The 21223-nt window shown below is 42.4% G+C and overlaps 1 protein-coding gene across 1 annotated transcript in view; it reads right to left on the bottom strand.

Moving 5' to 3' along the window:
- Positions 1 to 21223, bottom strand: part of LOC146521751 (ADAMTS-like protein 1) — a 108260-nt gene that overhangs the window by 59468 nt on the left and 27569 nt on the right. Inside the window, exon 2 of the mRNA XM_085144422.1 lies at positions 11838 to 11954. Coding sequence (XP_085000548.1) covers positions 11838 to 11954 — 117 coding nt within the window. The remainder of the gene's footprint in view (positions 1 to 11837; positions 11955 to 21223) is intronic.

Below are 21223 nucleotides of genomic sequence, written 5' to 3'. Positions count from 1 at the left end.
ATATAGCTTAAGTGGTCCTCCTGGGACCTGAGCGAGGCAGTTTCTGCATAGCAGTGCCTTGAATCTGCCATGCATGTATAGTAATGTGCCAGCTAGAGCCCTTTTTCTGCATGACTCATATTTAAGATGTGTGCAAGTGTGAGAGCATCTGAAGGGGAGAGAAACACAACCTAAAGAGATCCTTAAATCGTGTTCATTTGACGTTAAAGGCTTACCTCTGTGCTGTATAAAGGTTTGGTTTAAACTATGCCTTCTTGTGTTGCAAGCATTGTTCACTTTTCAGCTTGGAAGAATGTCAGGGTCATTTTTCAATTTTGCGGTTTGTGAACAGATTACATTTTCTCCCAGCGCTCCCTGAGAGCAAAAACTCTTGCTCTGTTTGAAGGTCTACACGCATATACTGGATGGTCCCGATTTTCCCATGTTTAGACTTACGGTACTTATGGTACTTACACCAGTTCGCAGTTATTGGTTCTCAGCATGAACCAGAGGGAGACCACCGAGTTTAGGACCAAACCCGATGTCCATTACGCTTTAAGTCATCCAGCCAAAGAAGTCAAGTTGAGAAGCATAAAATCTCTCATGGGTATGTAACTTGTGTAGAGACAAGCATCAGGGCTTTTTACCCTGCAGAAAAATTGCATTTAAATGACATTTTGGAAACAAAGGCTTTGTTATTTAAAGCAACTTAACCATAAGGTGAAAGATAATACTACAAAAGCTGAAAAATGCCTGAGCAAATCCAGGCCCCTTTTGTTAAAACTATTGCTGCACTCGATTGAGATTGACTTGGTGTAATATAAGTTGTATTAAACAAGCTCACAAGGAAGATGGATCACACAATCCTTTTTAAATCACTATTAATATCACCTTAGGTGGTATGCGTAAGTATTTACAAATCTCAGCATGTTTTTTAAAAGAACAGACCCTCCTCTTTCTGTTAAATACTGTATTTAACTGATATTTTGTGCTGCAGAGAACATCACATCAGAAAGAAAGATCTCTATTATAAAGACTTCTGCTGAATTATACTGAATTCATTTAGGCTACGTCCACACGTACCCGGGTATTTTTGAAAACGCAGATTTTTCTATGCGTTTGCACCTTTCGTCCACACGTAAATGGCGTTTTCGGTCACTGAAAACGGAGATTTCTAAAAACGCCGGCCAGGGTGGATATTTTTGAAAACTCTGTTTTTGCATTTACAGGTGGAGGAGAAAAACGGAGAAAACGCAGCGTCAAAGGTGTGCGCCTTTTTTGACGTCACACTGTGCGCCACGTTATTGTTTCGGTGAAATGAATTTCTACAACACTGTTACTGTTAATTGTACTCTCTGCAGTGTTTAAATGCTTACATATACACACACAGTTACTGTCCCTCCACACATACAACTCGGTTCTGCTTCCAGCTTTGTTTACTATTTCCCACCGAGGCTTCTAGACTTCTAATTGGCCAGCATTTCTACACGGTTAGGAATATATCGCCACCTGTTGCTTTGGCATGTTCCTAGCGTTTTCCTTCATTTCTGCATTTACGTGTGGATGGGATTATTTTTTAAAACGAAAATGGAAAATCTCAGTTTTCAAAAATACCTGTGTACGTGTGGACGTAGCCTTAGTTTAGCATCTGGAAAAAAAACACAAGAAAAAAAAGGAAAATACCCCTGTTACCACTATTTTTAAAGAATTATATTACTCACTGAGCTTAAAGCTGGAAGCACTATTTACCTAAAGAAGCTAAAGAGGGTAACATTTTGAACTGCATCTTTGCTGTTTAGCCCGCTGTGTGGTGGCTTCAGCTGTGGAAAATGTCTGAATAATAGTCTGTGCCCTCGTCACACTGGTAGTAACCACTGGTCACTTGGAAAACGTGAGTATTCCCTGACCAACTACGTGTGGCTGGCTGGTAGTCACTGTGAAATTGCTCGAAAGCATAGACACCAGTCTGTGACGCCCTGATTCATTGGTTCAAGTGGTTGCATGAGGCTGTTTGATGATACGATGATGCACCAAAACCTTCTTGTGCATACAAGCAAATTACCACCAGTGTCTGTAGTTTAGACTGGAAGACACTGATTTGTACACACACACTCACTAACTAAGAACTAGCTGGTGGAGAAACATGAACCGTAAATAGAGAACATTTTTTTTCACACGTACTACTGAAACCAACACGTCTCAGTCACATTTTAGGATATCACGTGAGCAGCTTTAAAAAACAGTGAAACAAAAATATTTTTGCGATAATTTCGTATTCTGGAGGGAGTTTTATCTTAGTCTTAACTTGTGTTTCTTTTGGCTAAATTCAACTTTCTTACATAAAAGCAGAAAACACACTGAATGAGGGTGTATTTGAACATCACATCACACCAAGGGATTCTTATCCAACAGCTGCTACTTTATGGCTCTGTGCAGTCTGTAACTACTTGACGATGGTAAATATCACAATCAAGGGTTGTTTGATCCAATTTGCAGACCTCTCTGCATTGTTATGACTATCCAACCTGTGAACTTTAAATCGCAGTACACAGTTCCAGTAATCCACCCAGCTGTGCTGGCAGACCTGTGAGAACCAGAAGAGGACACGGCTGTCTGGAGAGGAAAATTGTGAGATATGTATGTTTGTTCTCCTGCTTTATTGTACATGTCCACCAACCAACACAAAGAGTAATTAGAGCCCACATTAAAGACAAAGATAGGCTTTGGGTTGCCGGTTTCCCACTTCTTAAGGTAAACTCTGCTACATAGGTGGCAGGGATCCTTTAGCAGCAGGTAATTACTGCTGTAACTCAAGTTAACACTATTGCTTACACTGTAGATTGGCTACATACTGCAGACTGACTGAGCCCACTATAAGCAAGTCATACAGAAGCTTACTTTGGAGTGCTACTACACTTATTCCAGTTAGTAACTCCTATGTAGTAAGTCAGGAACCACAAGGTGAAAAACAACTTGTCCCAGAGGCAGTTTTATTTAACAGCAGCAAGATTTAGGGTGAAGGATTCACATCCAGAAGAACTACCATGTACTTACTTGGCTAAAACACCCTAGATTTGAAAACTGTGGTAAAAATTTAATTTAGCTTATTACACTCCTATTTAAACAGAAAGAAACCACATTCATGGCAAGGGCTTTCAATAATCTCGCCCACACGCCCAAACGCACATCCGAAGCCAGAAAATTAAAGGCCTAACCGTAACAATCACCTCCACTTGGAGACAATTAGCGCAAGCGGTGCCAAAAACCCGAGTTAAGACATCCAAAAATTCCTGGATGAAACTCGCTGGCATCAACACGTCGCTATTGTATGAGTGTTTCTGTTTGTGTCTGTGCATGCCTGCGTAAATGCACACCGAATGTGGAGAAGAATACAAACATCTGCAGAAGGGAGTGCAACCTGAAATGTAAACAATTAGAAATCAATCACTCGTCCAGAAAATCTGTGCGTGCCTTCACACGCCAACGAGGAGCAGATACTGCGCAGAGGGCGAGGAGAGACGAGCGTGGGGGGTGGGGTGAAAGCTTAGTAGGAGAGGGAAGATTTTCCCATTAATCAAAGGCACAGTTCTGTGTGTTGGTGCTGAACGCTAAAAGGCGCCGAAATCACAAACACGTGGACTCTTCATAACGCATATGCACATGTCAGCATGTGAGCTACGGGACTACGAGGGTACGCTGTGCGAGTGTCTCCCCAGATGGGAGTGTGCGTGCATCAGTAGCCACACCACTGGCTGCATGCAGTCCCACACACCCACATTTGTTATGTGGGTGTTGTGGTGAGGTCTTGTCCCTGGTGGCATTACCTCAGCAGCACCACTCCAGTACCCACAGCGCACGGATGTGAGACCACATCAAGCAGGGGGGATGCATTCGCTGTGGCACGGTTCGGGCCAAGGATTTACTGAACACATATGCTGATGGAACAAACACAGGGGTGAGAGAAAGATCCCTCGTCCAAAGCCACGTGGCTTTACACCACATTCACCAGCACTCAGCACTTTCAAGCCTCCAAACAACCCTCGCAAGTGCCAAACACCAGTCAGCCAGCCAAAAGCGTACAAGTCCAGAAGACACATGGCTTGTAACTCACTGCTTTCTTCTCAGCTTTTCTCTTGTTTTAAAGAAAATCAGCTCTTGAATTAAAGAAAAAAAAGGATTCCTCTGGCTTGTCACAAACAAATTTCAACAAAGTCGAGGTCTCTTTCGGACTCCCGGCTATGTGAAAACAAACATTTACATTTATGGCTAACTGGACTCACAACAGTAGTTATTTACTCACTGTTTGAAATCCAGGTTTTTCCAATCCAACTCGAGCATGGGCTGCTTCACATCGGGGCAGTGTTTTGATAAATAGTCAATCGCATGCAACGTGAACAGATCCAGAGGAGCTGATTTCTCTAACAACAAGTTTAATAATGAAGAAATGTGAGAGAATCATTTCACAACCGAGTGGTGAAACAAAGCGTGCTTTTCATTAGGGCTTGCATACAGACGAGGGGACTGTGCGAGAAAACCTTTTGCTGTCTACGTCTTCTGCTCTTTGGATTGACTGCATGTAGTGAAACAACTCAGTTTAAGTCAATAAAAAGAAGCAAATGTTAAAAATATCAGCGCAGTGTGTCCAAGTGTAAGATTCCTTCCACTTTTATTACCATCATACCAAAGGTCAAATGTGGTGGGGATGGTGGTGTCCTTGGAGATTTGTTTCTTGTTTGTACAAATTGAGAACATCCTGGCAGAGTCTCTGAAAATTCTGCCGTTTTTCTGTGGAACTGAGTAGCTGACACACAGCATCCTCTTTATATCCTTACTGCCAATGTTACTGCATATTAAAATTGACAGGGACATAAACCGGTGAGTTTCTGGGCAGTGAGTGGGCTCACACAAACATTTAAGTGTATAGAAAGTTTAATCACTAAGTGCAGCAAAGTGAAAAGTTAAAAGATAACTGCCAAATAACCGCTTCTGTCCTAACTGGATTAGGCAGGTTTTCCATAACCAGTTGGTAGAAAGCATTGCGTCCGCCTAACTCCATTTCAACATGCTGGTTGTTCTGGGGATTTCAGACGGGAGTTGGCAAAGTGCGTTTTTCTCCATTTGGCGAACAGCAATGCCTTTTGAGCGCTGAAACACAAGCGACCACTGTCACTTCAACACATCCCTGTTGTGGGGCTTGACAACACTTGACTTTGGCATTAACTCTGCTCATTGCGCTGACACGCTTATCGTTAGTACACCAAACAGCACTTGCTGGACAGATCTTTATTTTGAACTGAGAAAAATCAGTCAAGTGTATGAACGTTAGCCCAAAATACAGTATAGATTTATATTAATAAAGCTCATGATTAAGTTCAATCCGGTCGTTAAGTCTGACGTCACTAGACGTGTCTGGGCCTAAACTCCGCTGCAGGTCCATATATCAAACGATCACTATGGCATTACTGAGAGTTGAAAAACTGTCTAAAGTCTTTCATCTTTAATAAAATGATCAGCGTTCTGCTCTACCAGGTGTAACAATTGAGTTTAACATCCAGGCATCCATGAAAACGGAATTTATGACATTTAACGGAGTTAGAAGTTAGCAGGAAGTTAGCTCGCTAGCTTCTATGTAAATACAATATAGCATGTCCTGACTGCGGGGTTTTGGAAACAAATTCAAACGTACAGCTCTGTTATCACTTCCAACATAAATGAAGACCGAAAACTAAACAGCAGTGACGTTTGTAGGGTTACTGAAGTTTGGCTAGCTGGTATATAATGATGTGCTACGTGACCGCTAGCGACACAGCTATGTTAGCATAATATAAACAAGCTAACTTTTTTTTCCACTCAATAAAATTTAACGTGAGTGTTCTCGTGGTCAGGAACAAATGTAATTGCATGGCAGGATGCTGTAAAAGGACCAAACTTCAGCCAGGAGAACAACTGAGATAATCCATCCACAATACGAGGTTAGTCATTCATATACTGCTGCATGGGCTGGGCTGTAGTTACATCCTAAGGTTTTAAAAACTGAGCTTAAATAAATGATTAGCGGTAATAAAAGCCGAGGGAGGTCAACAGTGATCACTGACTGTTTTAGGAGCTTTTTGAGATTAAATAGAAGAAAATACAAAACATTAAACATGTTAAATTTATCACAGAAGCCATATTAAACGCAGACTACTTTAGGCCCAGAAGTAGGATTCGTCACGTCATCACTTAACGACCGGATAAGGAAGATCTGGGATCACTCATCTGAAGGCTTTGGTGTTCGGCTGCTAGTCTGTAAATTTCAATACTGACATCATTACTTTAGTCCAGGGGTGGGGAACTGCAGGCCTCAAGGGCCGGTGTCCTGCAGGTTTTAGATATCACCCTGGGTCAACACACCAACATACCCGAATCAAATGATTATAGTTCATTACCAGGCCTCTGGAGAACTTCAAGACACCGGCCCCTGAGGCCTGGAGTTCCCCCACCCCTCCTTCAGTCCAATCATCTTCTCCACCGCCTTATTTGAGCCAATCAGCCTCCACTCTCTGTGGTTTAAATCCCAGTGTCATTCTTCCATTCAGACTCTCATTCATGCCACCCACGTCCAATCGCATCTCCGCCTCACCTGTTACTCAGAGCTCCACCCAAGCCTCAGTCTTCCTCTTCACCACCAGCATCTACACTGCGGGGGTTCTCCCCTAAATCCTACCACCGCTGGGATTTCATTCTTACATGATGGGTCATGGGAGTCTAATTGCCAAATGTATTAATTTAGATTTATCTAAAAGTGTTACCACTTTGGTAACACCAGGTAGTTTGTGTTTCCTCAAGTGAGGCAGGTGCTTATTACAAAAGCACACTAGAGAAAATCATACTCTATTAAAATTACAATGTTAGTCACCTATTTTAAGATGATTTATAGTGAGCTTTTTCATATGCGTGCTCAGGGTGCTTGCCCTGCCTGAGAAAATATTGCATCATCCCAGCAGCACTTGAAACATGGTTGCATGCTCATGTGCAGGAGATATTACCTGGAGGCTTGGAAGGTTATGGGCATTGTTATATGCACTGGCTCAATTTAAGTAAATTTCATCACATCAAAAGCTCAGAAATTCCTGATCGCATTTAACTTGACAATGAAGTCAAAAAACCTTGAACGTAAACACCCTCTCTGTCAGCCAATTCTCGCATTAATGAAGACAAATGAAGTGTTTAATTGTGCAAGACGGTTGCCCTTTCCACCTGGCACAACATGCAAAACACAGCTGCCAAGTCAGCATGCAGCTGAGCAATGGGTTACTCTTTCTGTATGCTGCTGCTGTCACAGCCACTGAGCGCTCTCCGTGCGTACCACCCAGACTGGCCCTTGGCCCTACAAGCCCAACCCCAATTACTGCGACCCCCGATACCCTGCCAAAAGGCGGAACCGCTCCAGCTCCTGTTCACTCTGAAGCTTCTCAAAAAGTGGGGGAAAAAACAACCCCGACAAATGCTGCCTGAGGTGCAATTGAGCATGTAAAGACATTAAGGCTTGAATTTCTTGGCGTGTGATGAAGCGAGATAGACTGAGGGCAGACAGAAAGAGACATTTAACTTAAAATTTGATCAAAAGCAGCAATGGGTGCATCACAACCCACCAGAACCAGAAAAAAACACTTTACAAGGCAAACAAACAGTTTGTCACAACAACAAAAACAGAAGAAACTAAACGACTGCTTACTGGAAGTGTCCCACTAAGCCATTATTGATAACACCAGGGCAATGGGCTGAGTCAGTTGGACTGTGCTCTTCTTGCTATGACAATTCAAAATGTCTCATGTGGAAAAGGTTAATCCAAGTACTTCGTATACTTTTTGTAAGGCATTGTGTGTGCAGTGCACTTTAATTTCCTCTGGTATGGATATTTTTGGAAGGTATGGGTTCAAAATCTCATTTCTGTATGTAATTTGCCGTATCTCCCTGTGTCTGCCAGGGTTTTTTTTTCCAGGCATTTAAGGTGAATCAGTGACTCTCAAGTGGCAGTGGATGTGAGCCAGACAAAGCACAGCGAATGAAGATGTGTGCGCAAACATGACATGCAGTGTAAAGCACCGAGTGGTGTCCTGACATGCAAAGAGGCAACCTTTGCTGACATGTTATCCACAATTACGTAGTTAGGAGCTAATATGATGCGTGCAACATATTCAGCTTGTCCTTAAACTTTGAATTTGTCTGCCAATGTTAAAGAAGCAAAAGTGCTTTCATGCAGATAAACTCATAGCAAAGACACTCCTGCCAGCGAGAACTTCACTAACACACAAACAAAGTATGAGGTGACATTTGCACACAAACACACGCACACACACTAACAGAGGGATCAGCTTTCAGTAATCTACTTTAAAGTTGCCTGCTGACAAGCTGATCGTATTTGGTGTCTAGACATAGCGGCTAAAGAGAAAACCGTGTGCTCTCTCTCGCTCTTTCCCTCCCGTCTGTTATTTTGACCAAAACAGCACAAAAACATATCAAATCCCGAATGCACTAAATGCTTTCAGATTGTGGGAGATCTGAACTGATGGCAGGTCAGTTTAGCACTCGTGTGCACTTAGTCCTGCTAAAATAAGCATAGCTTATTGCATTAACCAAATGCTACTTCAAAGCATGCATGCAATGATCAGCATCAATAATGCTATTAGAGATGTGCATGCAACACATGCCATGTGCACTAACCAAGCCCCGTGATATCACGAACGCTCCAGAGAAGCATGACAACATTTCTGCATCATGGTCACTTTGTAACTGGAATAATCTTTTATTTATCATTTATATTACATAAATATATTTATTTATTTCTATATAAAAACCTGCACGTTGCACCTTCGCACCACAAATGTCTTAAAGTAGGTTTAAAAAGAACAAGGAAAACAAAATAAATACAATATTATTCCCTTAAAAGTAAATAGTGTCCAATGAGTGCGCTGCTGTGGCAGAGGTTTGCACTCTCAATGTGTTTAAAGTGTGTATTTTTAATAATTTGGAAAGTGTGTTCGCTGATGATGGTTTTAGGAGGTGTTCCTGATGGTTTTGCATTTTCCTTGCATATGGCCAGACAACCTATCGATGATATTGTGAAAGTAGATGACTGAATATTTGATATGTTAAAATGATTTGCAGTTAAACAGGATTTACGTTATTTATTTGTGTTTTATTTTTTTGGATAAATGAGGTAAAAATGATACGTTTTCATCGTTTTGAAGGGTTTTAGTGAGCCGCAGTTCTTTAAACCTCATCAGATCAAAGGAGCACGCAGGGAAAATAAAAACATTCGTGGCCAAACAAAGAGCGGGACTAGCCAGTGCTAGATTTATGAGCAGATTTTCTGTTTATCTTCACATTCTCACTCATTCAGTCTCATTACAAGGAAAAATCGTTCTCAGACTAAGCCGCCAACATTTCAGCCACCAGACCCCCTGCACACTTTGAATCAGGAACTTCTCCCATAAATGAACTTAATATATGTTTATGAATGCTGACAGTGCTACAGTAAGTGCATGCCATCATATAATGACTATGGGTTAATTAACAAAGGTATGTTAGACCTCAGCTGTACGAGACAGCTCTATTCCATTGAAGTAGATCGCGCTGAGGCTGCCAGGAAAAACACTTTCCTTTGGAGAGAACAATTCATCTGCGGTTCTCTCGGGGGATGGGGTAAAGGGTGCTGGGGAGGTCAGTCATATTGCCCACCGACCAACCCTGGCATATAGTCGTGAAAGTTAAACGAGAGAGAAAGGGAATATACTTTAAAGGGGATCTGCCTCCTGGGTCACTTGCTAATTAAGCTGCATTTATCTTGGCGTTGAGTCAACCTTAATATTGAACCTAGATCCAACATAGAACAGCGCCACAAGCACACAGAGACTGAAAACAGCTGAGTGCTGAAAGGAATCACAAGTATGGCTCCTGGGAGTCTGTGAGCTCCTCATCTGAAGACACATTAGCATCATAAATATAGCAAAACGCCGCATTTGTAACGTCAGTTTAAGAAATCCTCTATTTCTGTTCTGCTATTCAGTTAAGTAAGTAAAAATAATATTTTTAGATTTTATACATACAGGTTAACTGCTGGTAATGTTTGCTTTGGCCTTGGATGTTCTCTAAAAGTCATTCTAGATCATGACAATTTCATTCTACTGGTCTGTCATCAGATTTTGCAGATTAACTACAGCTTTCTATCATTTCATCTAAAATAAAGAGGCAGAGGTGCTTTTCCCACAGAGTTAAGTCATTCTATCTATTTACAGTAAATGTGGGGCTATCACAACCAAAGCACCTGTGTGCTGAATGTAACAAAAGTCATTCTAATGAAGCCTATAAAGAGCAGCTGAGGCTGGGATGGCATGAATACAGTATGTCAGAGTGGTTACATAAATACTCTCTGTATGATGTTTGGCTTGAAAATCATTTAAAAAGCAGTTCGTGCAAATTCAAACATTCGCTCGAGGTCAGTGCGTCATAAATCACACTGCTGTTTGGGTTCAGCGTGAAATCCAAACGCTGTAAAGATGGCCGTTTGTGGTTTCCAACTGTAAACATGTATAACAGCATCTGAATTCTTGACTCCTTATAGTTTCTTTTTCCCGTTAAATATTTCTCCGGCATATAAAAGTTAAATCATTTAAGGGCAGGCGGTATCTAGAGTTCACATGAACATTACAAAGAAGGCGTGGTCAGAACCCTCCCAAAACTCAGAATGACCTTTGCCCTTTGCAGATCTGTAAGACTATCCAGCACATGCAAGTTGTCAAATAAGTCCTCACGATCCTGCTTGAAAGCACGATGGCGAGTTCAAGCAGATCTTTTATTTCAAAAGAAATGTCACTGTTTGATTAGTGGTGAGCATCTGTTGAAGGCTGGTGAATATTCAATACGTTGAGGTCAGATGGTTATTTGCCGAGGCGTGGAAACACGTGTCTGAAGAGATCACAGAGGCACGTAAACCAGAAAAATGCGAGTGAAGTCACGTCAACGACTAAACGTGCTCACAGAAAACACAAAAGTGCAATGTAAAGACTCACCTTGAGCTAACTCTTGGCGCTAACGTAATATAGTTAAAAAGCCTTCAATCACTTTTAAAAGATTGCTCTGTTATCACGCCAGGACTAATCCCATCACTGAGGATGAGGATACACATCAGTGCCTGCAACAACATCAGTTTGACACCTTCATACCTCCCTCCCCGACCGCTTAGATAAAACATCTGGGAGAGAGATCAGCTGACACAAACTGCCACAGGCAGGAATCATGTGTCATCAAAGGTGATGGCAGAGCGCGAGGAATGCGATGGGGCACCCCACCCTCGAACACGCAACAAGTGTTAGTGCGTTTGCGTGTGCTTCCCTGTTTTGCATCAAGCTGGGTCAGCCTGCAGTCAGATTACACCTCCTCTCCCAAGGTCCCACAATCATCATTCACTTGCATTCATTACTGAGGTGTAACATAGATGATTTTTCACTCCTTTGCTGCGAAGTGTTATGTAAACACACTGCGATAGATTTATTGGCTGTTTTAATTTTATCTGACATCTCGATTTATTTAAATGCGAGTTCTAAGGGAAGGAGAATAGGATATTTGAAGTTTATGTTTGAAATTAAAAAGCAGGAATGTGGGAAATTGGTAATAACCAGCTAGAACCCCCTTAAGGTCATCTGGAAGAGGCTGCCTTGGTTATTCCCTGGGTCCCCAGACATGGGGAAGCTGCTTTTACCTTTTATGCTGTGCTCCTGCTTTGTGTGGCACATTGTGTTTTCACCTGCAATAAAACGTGCTATACATATTAAGATTTCGCTAACAGAGATGAACGGCGATGCTTTTAAACTTACCGGGTCTTCTGGTTTTTGGCCGCCATCATGCAGAGGCTCTTCAGCAAGGTGATCTCGCCGAATCAGCGTGAATTCCCTGATGAACACTGCATCTCCATTGTTGGCCCACACGGCAATCTGAAAAAACAAAGCCACAGTAGCAAAAGTCCTCTGAGTTAAAACACCAACAGATCTGTTAACAGAGGGGGCAGCACTGGTGAGACAATTTATGGATTCAAGAATGCCATCCATCCATCCATCCATTCGCTTCCGCTTATCCTTTTCAGGGTCGCGGGGGGCGCTGGAGCCTATCCCAGCTGTCATAGGGCGAGAGGCGGGGTACACCCTGGACAGGTCGCCAGTCTGTCGCAGGGCCAACACACAGGGACAGACAACCATTCGCACTCACATTCACTCGCACATTCACACCTAATGGCAATTTGGATTTTCCAATTAACCTAACCCCACAAGCTGCATGTCTTTGGACGGTGGGAGGAAGCCGGAGTACCCGGAGAGAACCCCACGCAAACACGGGGAGAACATGCAAACTCCGCACAGAAAGACCCCGGCCTGATGTTGGAATTGAACTCAGGACCTTCTTGTTGTGCGGCAACAGTGCTAACCACCGTGCCACCGTGCTGCCGGATTCAAGAATGCTTTAAATGAAATTCTCGTCACATCAGCAGATGCCCCAACTCCACCTTACGGTGTGGGAACAAGAACAGCTGCGTCCCAAAGTGTCAACAATTACAGCTATTGGTAATGGTAGCTGACGGTTGCGCAACTTTTACATAATGCACTGCAATTACACATGATTGCAGAGGTGTGAATGCAGGGCAGGGTGTTAATGGAAGCCTTTTGAGAGCGTGTTTGCAGTGATGTGATGCAGCTGAAGGAGGCAGTTGCAGGTTATTATCAAGCTGTGCAACAAGTTGTTGCAACGATATGTTGTCCCTCTGGAACAATGATGAGATTTTTTTTAATTAAGTAAAACTGTTGCTCTTGCTGGGCCTCCTGAGGTCTGTTTTTTCTTTTCTTTTTGGTTTCTTCTCTCAACCACACATCCCTCCTGATGATGGGAACCATTACAGGCTCTGGAGGAATTCACAGCACAGGAGATCTAATATCACAAGATGTAGTAACCCACATCTTCAGTCAGGAGAGACTGGTGGGGGTGAAGGGTATGTTGGATAGGGCCCATTAGCAGCACAGCAGGGCCCGCATTCTGAAAGACGTGCAGATTCACTGAACGGGGGCCTTCAGCTGCTATCCTTGGGTCATAAACAGCCCTGTAATATCCCGGGTCGACTGCCTGCCTCCCGGGCCTGTGCTAAGGCAGCACGATGCAGGGCTGTGCATGTGGGTTTGGGGCACTTGAGGCTCAATGTAGGGGGTTGTAGAAATTTTTTGCTGAGGCGAAAAAAGCGCTGCTAAGCAACTGCAGCAAAACTTACGCTGGCTCTGTGTGGGAAAGAGCCGCAGAATGTGCTCTCAAATAAGACAAATCAAATCTGGTGTAAAGCCCCACACTCAGCACCGCTTAGCTGCAGTCACTTAGACTGTGGGGGGCTTCTGTAACAACTCATAAGTCACAGTGTGCCAAAAGCCTCCTTGGATGACAGAGACCATAATGCACAGGCTTGCTTTTGTTGGTTATGGAACTGAAGATGTGGCAGCTGTTTGGCCAAGTGTAACACTTTGGTTTATACGTGTCTGAAGACGAACAAAAATAAACATTTTACTTTAGACTGTTTATAATTATTCCAAAGTGGTTGCATGCGGGAGTCTGCAAATCCAGAAGGAGACAAATGAGTGTGAAGACTCGCTTGTTAGAAAGTGGTAAAACATGCTGCTGGAAATTTCCAACCGTGCCTCAACAGTTTGAATATCTAAGATCTGTTATGTCTACGCAAGTGAATTCAGCACATTTTAACATCCACCCATTCGTTTTCTTCCACTTATCCAGTTCAGGGTCATAGGGGCTAGAGCCCAGCTGTCATAGGGCGACTGGCAGCGTGCACCCTGGACAGTTTGCTCGTCTGACATTTGAAACCAAATAACTGATATGGAAACCTCCAAAACAGTCTATTTCTGAGCATATTGCGCAGGATCTCTAGTCATATGACTAATGTTGTGTCCTTTCTGCTACTGATGCTGAAAAGTAAATGTTGAAGAACCACGCACTATACTGGAGGCTGAGCAAATATCCAGTAAGTCAAGCGTGCAAACATTAAGAAGCTCTGCTGATGTGTGTGTCAGCTAACACGCTCCAAACACAACTTGACTGCAAATGAAGGCCGTGCAGACAATGCAACAAATGTTCCTTCTTAAAACAGACTCCAAACCACAGAAATTACCTTATTGCTATTTTGTAAAACCAGTAAATAACTGACACTGCCTCTGGATTAGCAGACTGGAGCAGTGGTTCCCATCTTTAAGAAGGGGGACCAGAGGATGTGCTCCAACCTACAGGGGGACAACTCTCCGTAGCCTTCCTGATCTATGCCAGATATATGCCAGGGTACTAGAGAGGAGAGTTTGTCAACCCTTGGATGCAGGAAGAACGATGCTGGTCACGAAAAACTGGACCCGCTTAAAATTGGGCAAGCGTGCAGCAGAAATGAGCTTTCGCCAAAGGGTGACTGGGCTCTCCCTTGGAGATAGGGTGAGGAGTCACTGCTCCTCCACATTGAAAGGAGCCAGTTGAAGTGGTTTGGGCATCCTGGGCGTCTGCTAGTTGGAGTGTTCAAAGTATGTTTGACTGGGAAAAGGCCCTGGGGCAGACCCAGGACACACTGGAGAGATTGCATCTCTTGGCTAGCCTGGGAATGCCTCGGTGTTCCCCCAAGTGGGAGGAAAGGAGGAGGTAAATAGGGAGAGCTGTGCTGCTTAGGCTGCTGCCCCCCTGATCTCTTTGGATAAGAGGAAGAAAATGGACAGATGGATGGTCCCAATTGGGAAATAACAGATGATGAAGCAAAGCCTAATTTGGGGTGTTTCTATCCTATGATAGGTTAAAAATCGAACTTTAACCTTTAACTTTAAAGATCTATGAGTATTCAAGTGTTTTCATGCACCTGTGACATATCAGTGGGTGATGTCAGGGTGGCTACTTCATTTTTTAATATATTTTATGGATATTTTTCAAATAAATTAATATAAACAGACCTAAAAAGGGCTTACACTCAACAGAGTACACAAACATGACTCCGCTAATGTCGCTCCGTGTCGGCCAAATATGGGAATTAATGAGTGTGTTAGATCTTTGACAAGCACAAATATTCCAGTTTATGTACACTTAAAGTTTGAAGTTTGGAGCCAACTCCAACTGGTATTCAAATATCTAAATCTGCATTTGGGTTTAAACGCAGTGTGTGTATGTGCGTGCGTCAATGTCACAAAGAGCAAGGGTGAAAGTAAAACAGGGAGCCAAGATGGTGATTCATTAACCTCCAAGGCGAGTTAGATTTCAAAGAGCACGTCTTAACCAAGGAAGAGGAGAGGAAGTGAACTCGGGGGCAAGTTGGGTCTTCAAAAGCACATAATCAACAGTAATAACATCCAACCTGATATTATAATTGAGCTTTCCTATAACGAGGTGCCAGCTTCCACTGTTTGGGTGGAAACGATGAAAAACGAGTGACTTCTGCCATGTGCTACACTAGACCAAAACCTAGACTTCTGTTTCATGCACTGGTGCCTTTGATTAATAAGATTCCTTCCAATGTTTAGATAAGGAACCCCCCCCCCCTTTTAAAGACTTGCTGCTGTCTGAATAAAACCTAAGAGGAAAAGATATTTTTGCTAATCTACTTTCAGAGGGGTTTATGTGAGCTTTCATTTAACACATCTTGGAGGAGGAAACACGGTGGCCTTATTTTCCTCCTTTTCTCTACTCTTCTTTCATAACCAAAAAAACCCAGCATGACCTTTTTCTCATCTGAGGATTTTCACCATATCCGTCGCTGCCCGCCCACACATCAGCTAGTTAGAAGATTTATTTAAGCATGAGATTATGAGTGCTTAGCAATATATCAATTACACATCAGGGTTTCAGAACTGATGAAGGTAACTCATAAAAAATGCCGAGACTTGGCACACCTCAGGTTACAAGACACCCCTTAATGTACTGTAAGATGAAAAGGAAAAAACAACCCGCCTGGTTATAACTTTCACTTCAGCCGTTCACACAGGAAACCTTAAATGTAACAGTTCATGACAAAGCTTTGTGAGAAAACTAAGTAAAATTGAAGCACTACTTTCATCACATTCTCTGATTCCTGATGGATTATTTAGTTATCTAATATTCTTCCTCAGGCAGCCTTTGAAGTTGTACCTCCCCCCCAGTTTCTCTGCCAGATTTCACTCAACTTGATTTACTAGTGTCTGTCTCCCAAGTGCAGTCTGTCCTAAGAACAAGAAGAGAAGAAGGGCAAGGAGCTCAACTTGCTGTGATCTTCAACTCCCACCACTTTTCATCTGGAACAGCATTAGGAACGAGAAGCCTCAGGAGACAGAGAGGGAAAAAAATCATCAACCTCTGATTGATGAAATATTTTCCTGGCACTGTCACATCCCTTTGCGTGCGGGTCTGTGTGTCCCACTTGTTAACGTCTGCTAACGATGCACAGCAGCTTCACGGTGATGCGCTTTGTTTCTATGACACTTTAAAGTCGTCGTGAAGCAGCCTGCTTTACTTACAATCTGGTGCATTTCCTGTTGAAACAGGATACCATAAAACAGTGCAAGAAGAGATTAGTTAAAAATGTAAACAGAATTCAACACATTCACACGGCGGCCATTTGCCTCGCTAGGGTCTCGCTAAAGGGAAGCTCAAGTATTATTACTAGAATAACGTTGCTGCTCCAGGTGGGAAATCAAATAATTTGGATAAATCAGAAAATATCACACACTCTCTTGGTTACTCAACAACTGAAGAGACAATACATAGAAAAGTAGTGGGGCGTACTGGTCAATTAGCTAATGTTAGACAACGGCTACACTTAGCATTCAAACATTTTCTAGCTAACTTTGCTGCTAAATAGTGTTAGAGTAAAGGTGTAAATCGAATCTGAAATATCAAGTTTGGACACAGTTTAGATGCATTTAAGTGTTGAAGTAAATAATGCTGGATTCACTCATTCTGGCAATATCACATTAGCTAACTTTGAAAATGTTCTGGTTAAGCTAGTAATATTATGCAACATTAAACTCACTGGAAGACATGCATTCAACAGCAACTTTATTAAGTACACCTGTTCAGCTGCTTGCTATCATAAATATGGACAGCGACTGTCCCATGTAACTGTCTTTAGGGTTCACAGAGAATGGTCTGAAAAAGAGTGAGTAGTAGTGAGTGAAAACGCCTTATTGATGCTGGAGGTTAGAAGAAAATGGGCAGACTTATTCAAACTAATGGGAGGGCAACAGTAACTAAAATAGCCACTGCACACCTAAGGTATGCAAAAGAGCATCTCTGAACATATAAACCATGAAGCAGATGGGATTCAGCAGAAGACGCTTGGCAAAACTTTGTCTGCAAACTCAATTTGAGCTGCAACTCTCAAAAGAGTCCGAATTTGTTGTAAACAACAGAAGCATGGCTCCATTCTGCCTCTTATCAATGGTTCAGGTTGCTGGTGGTGTAATGGTGCGGGGGATATTTCTTGGCACATTTTGGTACCTTGGCTATTTTTTTTTTTTTTTTTAATTCCCTGCTTTTTTTTTTTTTTTTACATTTTCTCCCTTTACTGTACATATTGTGTAGTCTCCCAAATGCAATGTAATGCAAACTGCTGATTCTGCATCGTACATACTGGTCCAGAAAAGATTACCTATTATGCAGTTACTGCTGTGTATTATTCCACACAAAGCAGAGGGCGGGAATGACAAAATATTTTTTCATATCAGAAAAAGCTGCGATATCATATGTTATGGTGCATCATGGCCATATTTGGTCAAAGCTGATAAAGCAATGGGACTCATTGACGTCAGAAACCATCCAAGTCCAAGCCCTTATAGAGAGTAAAGTTCGAGAAAGAGAGCGTAGGCGACGTCATTATCCTTCATAAACAAACCTTTGACCAGTGAGCACGCGGCTTGCAGTAGCACAGTTTCCTCACTCTATGTCCGGTTGTGCAGTCCCGTTCAAACAGAAGACACAAGCAAGACAGCGCTCCGATGTGACAGGTGTACTTCTGCTCATCAAAAGCCATGGCGGTGGAATCGACCGTTTCGCCTGAACATCACAGCCTCTCATATGTCCAGCACAGGGGCAGATATGATGAAGTCCAAAAATATCAAAACGCGAGGAAGAGGAGCTCAAAAGATTTTTACCCTCTGATGGCCTCTGTGAGGAGATTCTCTGTGAGAATCAGGGATGAACGTGTTAGCCTTTGTGGCCTTCCAGATGTCAAATATAGGAAAAGAGGTGAGAATTACACTGTTGCATTGCTGATACTATGGCTGATCAGAAAGGTCCTTTCAGATATGTTATTTGAACTGTTTGAGAGTCAAACTGAGACAAACCGTTTTAATAAAATCTGACTGTGTGGTTTGTTGGAAATAGTCTCAAAAGTAAAAATCAGTACATTCAGTGCGTGTAAATACAACGAAAGAGAAAAAAGATTTTTTTGGCATCAGAAGGTTTGGATGAAGGTTTTTTAATCCAACTAAAGTAGAATTAAACTAAACATTCAACACGACCCACCAGTATCAATGAAGCCCCAAGCAAATCACGCTTCAGACATCAACAAGGATGTAAAATGACTCATTGCTGTAGTTTCGCCTTGAGCGACTGTTGTTGTCATTTAGCTCAAACTACACACTTGAACATGCCTCCAATTTTCTCTCGTTTCAGGTGTTGGCTTTATCGTCTGACAGGAAGCAGTCAGCAAGACATCAACACCTAACAGACTCGACTGTCACCATCTATCATTAATACGGCCTGTGAAACTGCTGCTCATAAACTGGAAATATGAAACTAAAAGCCTTGCATTTATAACACGGAGGGACTATTTCAGGCCTTGTAAATGTGTATAATAGTTTTTGCTACTATATTGAAAAAATATTTGTAAATGGTTTCTGAATTATGTATTTATTTGTAATGGGACAAAAAAAAAATGCTAAAAAAGTTGTTTAGTACAGTTTAAATTGGGGAATAAAATGAAAATAAAAGGACAAAACTACACTTGTGTAGTTTTTTTTTTACTGTATCATCACTTTTACAGTCTAGTGTTGAATGTCAGGGATTCCTTGCAGCTGCCTGATGAGTAACTACAGCATTAGCCAACTGTTTCCATTAGCTATTTTGCACAAATAAAGACAGAGGACCGGTATACTTATATTAACTAAATCAATCAGGCTACATCATTCAGCAAGGTTATCCATAATTCTGTGCTCTGGTCACAGGGACAGCCCCGACTTAGAGTTATTTACTGTGTCCCATGGTTTCTCTGCGCGAGGCAACGGGATAACTCATCCGAAGAGGTCATCATCGATCATTTTATTCCACAGTTGTCACCAGCCATTTTTCTGAAACTATCCAGTGGCTTTTGCAAAAATCCCTTCTAACCACAAAATATCTGCCTGCAATGCAAACAGAGACCAAATACTGTAATGCTCACACCGGCTGTGCCTTTACAATAAATCACAGCTCGTCATTCCCGAGTTGACCACGAGCTGACTGCAACCTGAGCGCTTGACCCGTCTAAGTGTGCAACATTAGCAAGTAGCATATTTCCTTCTAAGCAGACAGGTTGGTCCACCTGCTGACCATGTGCGAGGCCACGAGGGTTCATTGTGGAGTTTCAGCTTTAGTGGGGAGCTAATTATGTGGTGGGACAACTCAGTGCCTCCAACCCTTGGTTTGCAGTACATTCAGTACAGATGGAGCTGTGAAATTCAGTCCTGGGGCTTTTGTATCCTATTAGCCAGCATGGAGACATCTCAATGCAAAAATAGCTTCATGGCTAACATTAATCTGTGTACCAGACATCGTGTGGTTTCCCTGCTCAGGTAACGACCTCTCTTATATTTAATGTGGAGGTTTGTAATAAAGCCCTCCAAGAAGTCTGACAGTTTAAAGAACAGCGTGGAGTGCTGTGACACTGTAAGTAGCTGAGCTCACAGAACTACCACTGGAAGTGTACAGATGATTTTGCATGATTCTCCCTCACCTGCAGTCGAATACAAAGCCAGTCAAATCAAGGTGCGGATAGAGAAAGAAAGCACCCTCTCTGGTCCCCACTGAACTGGTAAAAAGCACACAAGCAAAGCAGCTGTGTATAAGATGTCATTCTGATTTACTGTTTAAAGACCTCCTTGGAGAAGTGGATCTCTGCACTTCTGTGCATGTAAAACACCCAAGTTGCTTGGAAAAAATCTGAGTGATCTGGAACTTTAGGAGTAAAAACAAGACAGAAGGAAAATACGAGCTGTTAAAAACAGATAAAGAAGGCAGATAAGATGAATGAAGCAGCTGATTTCAAAGTAAACATTAGCACTGTGTAGCACTTTCTGTACTGGGTTATTTGGTCCCATTTATTTCAGTGCACACATGTGGGGGGTTTTAAGCTGGAAAGTCAACATTTCTGTATACATAATAAATAAGAAAGCTACGTATAATGTGCAAGTTACCTGTTATAGGGCAACGCTACTTTACGTGTGTGTGGATATCAGTTTGTTGTGGTTCAAAAATCAAATGAATGCAGCTTTAACTTGTTACAGAGAAACAGCTTCAGATCAAATTTAAAGGAGGCGCAGTGAAAGAAACAGTCATGTACAATAACACGAGTCTGATGAGACACTCTTGACCCTGCAGGGCTCGCAGAATGTACCAGCTGCAGGAAAAGATAACAGGGCCACACGGGTTCCCACACTGCTAGCGAGTGGAGACTGACAAAGTACTGAAGGGAAGACCACATCTGCACACATCTGGCACAGAGATGAAGGGGAAGGCATTAGACCAAGACATACAACTTTCTTCATTACTTCAAATTTGAAACCATGCACCTCAGTAACTCTTCTGCTAGAGCACGCACAACTTGTGCTTAAGCATGTCTTCAATTAACACATTGACCTTGTTAATTCGTTAAAATACAACAGGAGGTTTTAAAAGCACGATTCAGGATTTCTGTACTGATTGGTTACCTTCTTTGAAACTGCAGTTTAAGGTCTGGCTAACCAAGGCCTCAATCACACAGGCCTCGAGACCTGTCAGCAGGTTGCTCTGGTTCCTGATACTTTGCATGGAATACAAATAGAAAGGAAATTAGAAAGAGAGAGCATATTTCTTCATCTTGGCTTCTCTTCACTGTCTCCTTATTAAATCCGGAATTTAATTTACAATCCTTCTTGTCACATACAACGTCTTGAAAAATCAGGCCCATTCTCAACTGAAAGACCCC

Source organism: Neolamprologus multifasciatus, chromosome 3 (assembly GCF_963576455.1).
Source record: "Neolamprologus multifasciatus chromosome 3, fNeoMul1.2, whole genome shotgun sequence".
NCBI classification, from domain to species: Eukaryota; Metazoa; Chordata; class Actinopteri; order Cichliformes; family Cichlidae; genus Neolamprologus; species Neolamprologus multifasciatus.
Note: the sequence above shows the minus strand (reverse complement) of the source record. Positions and strands in the feature narration are given on the sequence as shown.